The sequence below is a fragment of the Cicer arietinum genome, chromosome 1 (assembly GCF_000331145.2).
Source record: "Cicer arietinum cultivar CDC Frontier isolate Library 1 chromosome 1, Cicar.CDCFrontier_v2.0, whole genome shotgun sequence".
NCBI lineage: Eukaryota > Viridiplantae > Streptophyta > Magnoliopsida > Fabales > Fabaceae > Cicer > Cicer arietinum.
Genome location: NC_021160.2, coordinates 2,478,014 through 2,487,766, shown reverse-complemented (window position 1 = coordinate 2,487,766; position 9,753 = coordinate 2,478,014). Strand labels below are relative to the sequence as shown.

At 27.8% G+C, this 9,753-nt stretch overlaps 2 protein-coding genes across 3 annotated transcripts; one reads left to right on the top strand and one right to left on the bottom strand.

The window, feature by feature from the left end:
* The first annotated feature begins 2,425 nt into the window (after nt 1-2,425).
* Nucleotides 2,426-3,004, top strand: LOC101498434 (protein RALF-like 19). The gene has a single exon (XM_004485734.4). The coding sequence runs from the start codon at nt 2,497-2,499 to the stop codon at nt 2,833-2,835; it is 339 nt and encodes a 112-aa protein (XP_004485791.1). The 5' UTR covers nt 2,426-2,496; the 3' UTR covers nt 2,836-3,004.
* A 2,968-nt stretch (nt 3,005-5,972) lies between these two features.
* On the bottom strand, nt 5,973-9,310 carry LOC101497978 (VQ motif-containing protein 4). Of its 2 annotated transcripts, XR_189269.4 has the most exons (3): nt 8,558-9,310; nt 6,770-6,869; nt 5,973-6,184 (listed from the first exon to the last, which is right to left on the bottom strand). XR_189269.4 is itself a non-coding variant. In XM_004485733.4 (1 exon), the coding sequence occupies exon 1, from the start codon at nt 9,162-9,164 to the stop codon at nt 8,538-8,540; it is 627 nt and encodes a 208-aa protein (XP_004485790.1). In that variant the 5' UTR covers nt 9,165-9,305; the 3' UTR covers nt 8,408-8,537. The 2 variants fall into 2 exon arrangements, 1 of the variants encoding a protein (XP_004485790.1); XM_004485733.4 differs by lacking the exons at nt 5,973-6,184; nt 6,770-6,869 and having other exon boundaries at nt 8,408-9,305.
* Nucleotides 9,311-9,753: the final 443 nt, after the last annotated feature.

Sequence of the window (9,753 nt, the reverse complement as noted above, 5' to 3'; positions counted from 1 at the left end):
CTTAAAATTCACCAATAAAAAAAATTTCAATTTTTTTCCGATAAATTTTTTTTTCAAATTCTTTTTATTCGAGAAAAAAATTCAATTTTTTTTATTATTTTTCTCATAATTTTTTTGAGAAAAAAAATAAATCATATAATTGTTTTTAAGATTTATAATTTTTGAGAGTTGAGTGGATAAAAATCAAATCCAAATATAAAATATAAGTGGGTATCTAAACAGTTCATAAATAAACCGAATTATAATCATATTATTTTAACTAAATATTTAAAATAAATTTAAATTCAATTTTAAATTTCGATCTCATAACTGAATTTTTTGTATAGCCGTTTTAATCAGTATAAGTTGTATCTATGATTTTGGTGTTATTGTAAAATTTCCATCAAGGCAAACATCCAAGGATTAGGTAACTTTAAGCTATAGCATGGATGATGTCTAACATAATTAACCCTCTTTTGCCTTTTTATTTATTTATTTATAAAACTTTTTTCTTCTTCTTTTAAGCTAACGTTAACAACTGCATTAAAAACATATGTTAAAAAATGAAATGTAGAAACTTTAATTTATAAATGTTGATTGAACTCTTAAAAATTTCAAACTTATTTTTGTAAATACAAAATTTTTATATTTGATTTTTTGAATAAGTATATTTTTTTTTCCTTTGAGAATTTTTATATTTGAATAAGTGTATATTTTTTCCTTTGAGTATTTTGAATTGAGTGATTCGCATTTGGCATGGTTTCTACAACTACTGGGGAATCCTAGGTTCCATGCTAAAGTAATGGTTTCTTTAAAAGCAAACTGATTTGGTTTCTTTATCCTTTATGGTTTCATCTTTTGTAAAGAAAAACAAAACTATTATTAAACTGGACCCAAGTCCATCAACAAATGGTTTAAAATTACATATGGGGTATATGAACCCACTGGCTCTAAAACAGCCCACCTAGCTAACGCATTTGCAACCCGATTCACGTCTTTCTTCACATGCACCAAATCAATTCTAGGGTTTTTCTATTGATATTATTGATTCAAAATATGTTAATGATGTTAAAAAATACAGAAGTTTTATTATATTAAAATAGATTCAAACGTATGTAATAATAAATATATTCACTTTGCAAAAATCAAATTTTTGGGTGTGTTTGTTCCGACTTTTGTAATATTATTCTTGAGAATATAGGAATTTGAGAATTAAAATTTAGAATACAAAATTCGAATTTTTTAAAATACATTTATGTATGGGATAGAAAAAAATTCATTTAAAAGAAATGTAAAATAGTAATTTAAGTAAAATGTGGAAGTATGAGTATAATTTTGAGATTATTGAATAAAATTTTCTACTTAGACTGTTTATCACAACATTTGTATTAAATTCTACTTTTTATCTCACTTTTTTCTTTTTCTATAAATATCCAGAAAAAAAAAATTCCGCACTTTTCAAAAATAAAAAATATTGAACTCTGAATTTTTCACATTAAAAAAATATTGAATTTTAGTTAAAAAAAATATATTAAAATTTGCGTCAACCTGACTTACTCTATGACGACCATTTGCTCACAAAACTAGAAAATATCATTTGAAGTTTTAAAAAATGTGTGTAGCGTCGTTTGGCCATACTACAAGTTTCTTAATAATTTTATTTTTCTATAATTATCATAAAAACTATGTTTACGCAACAATTTTCTAATATTATTTTGTATGTAGATAATATATTTCCGTGAACGATAAGTGTGGAGTGTATGGATATCAATTGTAGGGGTGTGGGCAATATTGCCCAAAAATATAAAACAGGAAAATTGGTTACATGCCTCAAGGATGCTAGCACATGTGGAGACTAACCACAATGGAGTAATTCTATGTGAAAACTCTTAAAGATTTGCACAAATATAGGAATCACGGAAGCTTTTGAAGCTAAGTTCAATTTTAGCACTAAAGTTAAAAAATTCAATTATGGACAGTTAGGAAGAAGAAAAAAAAAAGTAGCTTTCAATTTTTAGCAAATACACCCACATTCTCCGTCACAAATTTTAGACCCAAAAATAAAAATCATGGCATCAAAAGAATCTTAATTTTCTTTATTTAGTATTTAGCCTATGTTTAGATTTGAGTTTGGATCCACATACCACATTTCGATGTAATATTGGCTGTAATTTATAGACGCTACATTTTCTTGCTTTTTACTTGGACGTGCGGCATTAACGCAATTGCTCCATATTCCAAACATAGCTTAGAGTCACCAAAACCATAAAAGAAAGAAAACAAAACACTTCCAAAACTCACGTTAAATAACAAATGACAACTAAAAAAACAAGCACAACTTCTATTTCTAAACTCTCCTTTTTTTTTTATCACAACTAAATTAAACTAATCAATTTTGCCAACTTTTTTCCACCAAAATCCAACTTTTCCCTTCCTAAGGAAAAAAAAGACAATTTAAAAGATTAAGTCTCTCTTCATTTCATTTCATTCCATTCCATTCCAAGCCCATCTAAAAAAATGGAATCAAAAAGGGGGCTTGTTTTTCTCATCTTAGCCTTGACATTGGCATTGGCAATAGTAACCGAAGCATCTAAAATTCATGATTTTTCACCACTTGTGACAAATGATGAAAATGGTCTAATTGAAGATGATAATGAATTTTTGATGAGTTCTGAAGCAAGTCATAGAATACTTGCTGGACGTGGAAGGTACATTAGTTATGGTGCCCTTAGAGCCAACCAAGTCCCATGTGGTAAGCGTGGACGTTCCTATTACAATTGTCAGAAGAGGGGTAAGGCTAATCCATATCGTCGTGGTTGTAGTGTCATTACACATTGTGCAAGAGACACTAGTTAAATTCATCAACTGAATACTTACAACTTTGTATTGGAATTCTTCAATAAACTTATTGCTTCTGGAAATTTCTTCTGTTACAATAAGGATTCCACGAAATATTAATAATGTAAGGTCGGAACAACTTGGTCTATTTTATTTTGGTTCATGCAACTTGTTCTATTTCTATGTCTATCTATTAATCTAACATGTTTTATATTCCTTAAAATTAGTGTCTGTGATTTTCTTCTTCTTCTTCTGTTTCTATTAATATATGTATATATATTGAGGAAAAAGATAACTAATATTAAATCATTTAAATTTATTTATCTGAACATTTCTAGAGTTTTTTTTTTCTTTCTATTTTCCCCCCTTTCATGATGATATAAACGACCCTTCCATTTATTTGTCTTGTTTGTTCATTACACAATTAGAAGTTTTAGTGGTAAGAATTTAGTTTTGATTTATTATTTTTTTAGAGGAGTTTTGATTTATTTGTATAACTAGGTTAAAATCTTTATACATCATCTTTTAATTGTGTATTTGTTTGTTTTAAAGTTTCTCTTTTAATTGAGTATTATTATGTACTAAGAAAATCAGCAGCATGAGTAATAAGAAAATTGAGTATTGGACGGACGTGTGAGTTCCTAATCCCGATCGACTTTTGCATCGATATTTAAACGAGTTTAAGTCATTGCAGATTTATGGGTTATGTCCCGATTTAGTTTTAGTGATGAACTTTTCATTTTTTTTTAGACTATTCATTTTCACCAACTTCTCATTCACTTTATTTTCAAATTTAATTTATTTAAGAAAAATACATATTAAGTTTTCAATATTTTTGTCAATGAATAAATTTTCATCAAAGACCTCATTTAACAAATTAGAGTTTCTATGTCAAATTTATACAAATATCTAGTTCTAGAAAATATCAAATAAGCATTAAGATATTCTAAGTGTTGTGCAATGATTGTTTTGATCTATATTTATTGAAGCATTCGAGTGAGTCAATATTTCTCATTTGCATCCGATTACTCAAAATCAAATATACTTATATTTGTAAATCCGTGTGACACGACACTTGTTACAACTTGTTTGCATATCAAATTTGATCATTCAGATGACTTTGGATTTGGTTGGATGAGATGCTTTTGTTCAGCTCCACGTTAAGTTAAACACACTTTAAATAAATCAAGATAAAATAAATCTCCAACAACAAGAAAAGTGGTTAGATTAGGGTTGTATATGGGAAGATTTGAGGTTGTTTTGTCAAAATCAATATTCAAACTGCATGAGGATCCTAATTTAGGTATAAAAAATAAATCAACATTTATAGCATTGGATCGGTTTGAATCAAACCACTTATTTTCAGTTTCGGTTGGATTTGATTCGAATTTACCGATATTCTTTTTATTTTTCAAATATTTTCTAAAATCATATTCTTAGAAAAAACAAACTATCTAATCATATTTTTTTTCCTAAATCATGTTATTGTTTTAGCTTCAAATATATACACATATAATAAATATTAAAGCTATAAATTTTATCATAAAATACTTGCACACATGATAATGACCAAAGTTGTAGTGGCCTAAAATAATATAAAATATTTGCAAGTATTAAAATAATCAAAGTGCAAAATGTTATAATAAAATAAAAAATAGCAGATCCGTGAATCAAATCTTCTGAAATCTAAGGTTTTAAAAATAAAGTAATAATTATAATAGCAAAAAAATTGAGAAAATTTTATCGTTCGATTTTATCTGGATCAGGTCCAGTTTTATCTAGTATCTAATTCAAGTGATTGATTTTCTTGTTTTGAAAACCAAGTTCAACCAACCAAAATCATTTTCGGAGTCGATCCGAGTCAGTTTTAACGAGTAGATTGACTTTGTCCAAACTAAAAACATCCCTAATTTAGATATAGTTTTAAGATACATAATATACCCTTCCATAAATTATATCTATTAATTTTAGTCCTTCTAATTTGTTTTATTAATTGTATTGTCTCCCACTATTTGGTGATCAACTCGATAACTCAACTTAACTCAAAGTTTTTGGTTTAGATTTTTTATAATTTGGGTTACAACCAAAATATTTGAATAACTGTTTTATGATTTCAGATCTACGAAACCTTAGAAATAAAATTGTTAATATGTTATTTTCAAATAATACATTTTTTTTAAAATACTTTAGGTCTCATAACCCAAACTTCAAACCAACCCACTTATCCTTGGGTTGGTGCAGGTTTGACAGAAAATTGTAGCTCTTTGGATTAATCTAAAGTGGAGATTCTTAGTTTTTAGATGTTTGCTCTGAGGCTGTGGAATTTGAGTTTTATTTTTTTCAATACGCTGACCCATTAACATTTAGTAATTGGGCTTAATACATGATCATTAAATGTAGCCCATTCGTGAAAATCTAGTGATTGACATGGTGATGGATACAACATGTTGTCTATTAGTGATTCTAGCATTAATTTTAATATTATCTTAAATTTAATAGAGAATTCAATCTTATAAAACCAACTTCGAAATTGCTCTAACCAATATGAAACATAAAATTTGAGGGTGCAAGGACAAAGAACACTAAGATACTGTAAATTTATTAATAGTACATATGTATTTGTTTGAATTACCAAAAAAATAATTACATTTACTACCCTTGATATACATTTAGTTTATTACACAAAATTAATACGGTTAATAAATTACAAGACGTTGAAGAAATGTTAAACAAAAAATCCCAAATTTAATTTAAAAAAAACGTGATCTAACTTTATAACATTTGTCAATAAAAAAACATATATTTGATTTTACTTGTGAAGTATGAAGCATCGCCCAAGTATACATATTTGAAATGATTGCTCATTGGAGGATATGGCAGCCATTTATAGTAAATAAATAAATAAATAAAAACATTGTAGCCGTGGGTCCAACGAATTCAAAGTTATCGAAGACATAGTCAAATATGTCATACTTGAAATTTCGTTATCACGTAATAAGATGAACGGACTTTAGAAGCATGATTATCAATAACACATCAAATCAAAACATGCCACATGTGACATGTTGTATATTTTTCTAAAAAATGATTAAGAAAGGGAAAGAATAGAAGATGAGCTTGAACGCAAGGGCAAGGGCATTCGAACAGAGCACATGTTAAGTTTCAAAATTATAATAAATTCACCACCAACCATGAGCTGCAAAGTCCACATAAAATCATGCACATAACACATACAAACAAACAAGAGGCATAAAGAGTTCATCTCAACACCTTGTCTTTCCGTTCTATATTTCCCATCTTTTTCTTCCTTTTCATCATCATAAGTCCCACTTCCTCTCTCCTTCTTCCCTTTCACATGTCCTCTTTCCTTCAATTCAATTCAAGTCTTTTTTGAGTCAAAAAGGATAATTAAAATATTGGATCCGAGAAAGAAACACTTTACTTTCTTTCTACTATAATAATTGATTTATTTGTAAAAACAACAAAATTATATAAAATAATTGGTTTATTAATCTTTCATTATATTATTTAATTAATATTAAATATATTATTTTCAAAATTATATTTTTGCTTTATATTTATAATAATTATAAATATAATATACTAATATTTAGTATGAATAATTTAATAAAAATCTAATATTTACTTTTTTATTTATATTTATTTTAAAATAAAATAAAAATAATTATTTAAATGTACAAATAATTAAAAATTTAATTCAACTACATCAAATATTTAATTATTATTTTTACTTGAATATATTTTAATTCGAATGGAGCATAAAATATTTAAATTAACCGATTGTTGTGAGATGAAGGATATCTTTTGCATGATTGTTTTTGAAGGCTGTTCAAAACTTTTAATATTACATTTAAAAGAATAACCCGACAGAAAAGAAACAGGGTCCCTACCACTAAGGGAAAATAAAATAAAATAACTTCAAATGCCTCACATTGTACTTGTCTTCTCACGCCGTGAATGAATGGATTTATTGATCTTATCTTAACATCATCAAGCTTGTTTGACTTCATATAGCAAGCAAACTTCCAAACCTATTAAAATCATAAAATCATTGCTAAGTTTGGTCGTTTTTTTCCTATACTGTGCATTCTTTTATATAAGTTTTTTGTAAATAAAAACTTCGTATTGGTATTATAATGTGAGAGTTTTGTTGTTTATTATAATTTTTATATGACTCAGAATTCATTTGTACAACTGCATCAAAAAATATATTCGATTTACATACCAAAATATAAGAAAAAAAAGTTGGAAAACAATTTTAATCATTGTATATTTAGTTTCACGTCGGAAGATAATCAAGTTTGAACATAACTAAATATATGTGTAGAAAAAACTAAACACATGTTTTTTCATTTCTTAACTACACTTTTTGTATAGTACAATTTCATCAAGAATTAACCTTTTGGGTGACACAAGATAAAATTATCAACAATAATAATTTTTTAGTTGTTTTTTAAAAGTATATTTTTGTAATACTACTTTTTTGTAGTTTATATTAAAGTGATTTATTTATTATTTTTTGCGGTCGGAGAATTATTCTGTATAATCATGCACAAACGCAGTTTATACGGAGTAGATTAAACTATTTAATTCATCTACCGGAAGACCTTTGTTTCAAATAAGGAATTAAATCTGATAACAAAAGAGTAAAAAACAAATTTCATATATAAGTTGATATATCTTGTATTAACTTCACAATAATTCCAAATTTAAGCAAAAAAAAAAAAAACCCAAACGACAAAAGAAAATGATTGACTGAATAATAAATATTTAAAAAATCATAAAAGATAGAGATTTTTAAAAAGAATAATATATTTTACTACAAGTTTATTTAAATGAATAAGATATACTCAATACAAAAATCTAAAAGTCTACTCAATTTGAACTATTTATTACTTATATATAAACATTAAACCAAATAGAATTTAAGCGTGAGGAGTGTATTGAAAAAACTCAAATTCCAAGGGAAATTAATGCCGAAAATATACAGTAGGATCCTGATAAGCATGTTAAAATTAGAGTAGTAAATGAATAGAGAAGAAGAGAAGCACAATAAGAGAGAAGAAAAGTGTGAAGATTCCTTGCCCAGTCTAGAAGTCTTAGTTTGACAGCTAGCACAAAGTTGGTTTTACAATATGATCCTCAAATTAAATAAGGCATTATTTTGCAATCTCTCTCATAGCATTTTATTATTTATATTGAGAAAAAGTGAGTAGCAATTTGTGTCCAGCAGAGAAGAGAGTGAGAGTGAGAGTGCAGTGAGTACTAATTTTATTAATGCTACTAATTATGAATGCCGTCGACCTTAGGAAACTGAACTGTCTCACCCAATTCAATTTTCTCATTAATTCAATTCAATTTTATTACTATACACACCCCCAACTACCCTTAATAATACCACCTATTTTGACTCTCTTTCATAGATCCTATCGCCCTCTATCTTCACCATTTAATATTTAATATTATTTCTAATTAAAATAATAATTCACGTTTTCAAATTTAACATTTCCCCCCCACGAATTCAACTAGAGAAATTAATGGAAACAAGGAATAATAATTTAGCATAGAATTGAAGCAAATTAGAATATTATTCAAAATTGTCTTCAATAAAACATTAATACAAGTACAAGTACAAATAAATCCCTTTTGTTGAAGATGAACAATGGCAATTGTAACAATATGAGAGGAAAAAAGAAAAATCAAGATGCAGAAGAAGGACCTGAATTAGATCTAGGAGAAGTAGTAGGAAAAAGAGGTAACAAACGAGGTTCAGCGTCACGAGGAGTTGAAGAAGGAGAAGGATGCAAAAAGAAACCTTTTTCTTTAATAGCTTTATCTTCTTCAGCTTCAGCGTTGAAAGAAGAAGTTCTAGCAGAGTTGGATCGGTCAAAGGGGTCGGGTATAAGTGGAGTAACAGGACTAAGAACAAGCGCGGGAAAATCGAGGATACTTGGTGACAAGATCTCTTGTTTATTTCTTGGTGAGAAAGTTGAATTGTTTTTTGGGGAAAAAATAGGTAATAAAGGGTTTATGTTAAGGTTTTTGTGAAGTGAGTTTCTTCTTTCGTAGAGTTTGAAAGATTGGTGTTGTTTTTTGGGTAGAGATTTGATGGGTGGAATGTTGTTATTTGATTTGGAAGCTTGTTTAGCTGTTTCCGAGGATCCTGTTAACATTTGAACAACTTGTTTGAAGGAAGTAGTGTCGGCTTGAACAAATGTTGTCGGGTATGGGTTACCGGGTTCGGATCTTGTTATGGGTTTGGAAGTAGTGATGGATGTTTTTTGTTGTTGTTCATCTTGGTGTTTCATTGATTTGTTGGAGTCCATAGAAGAAGAAGAATGAAGAATGAAAATAGGAATAGTAAAGAGTGTCTGAAATAGATTAGAGTAATAGAGTTGAATAGAATAATGAGATGCGACTTTGGTTTGTTTTGTTTTGAAAATAAATAATGTGTTTTCGATTTCATTGTGTCCTTCGGTGTTCTCTTTGTTCGTTGAATGTTGATGCTTCTATTACGCGCTATGTGTCATGAGTGATGTCGACTGCCTAGTCTACCCACTCATTAATTCTACACCAACAATACTATTTTTTTATTTTACTAACCTTCTTATGTCTAATTTACACCAAATAATAAAGTGTGATATATAAACTATGTCTCACTTTAATTTTTAGATCAAAGTCTTCTTTTGTTTTTTTATCATCCAGACTAAGCTCGCGAACTTATTATGTTATGTTGGAACAAGTTTATAGAAGTTTTTTTTTTCTTGTGTCAATCTAAATCAGGGTAGATATGAGAAGGAAAAAAACAAATTGAGGTTTCTCATGATTTTGGTATATTGAACCCTACAAGAGGTCTACACCAACCTATTAGTTCAACGATAGAGCGCACCCTTGATAATTGTATCGTTGTGTCTG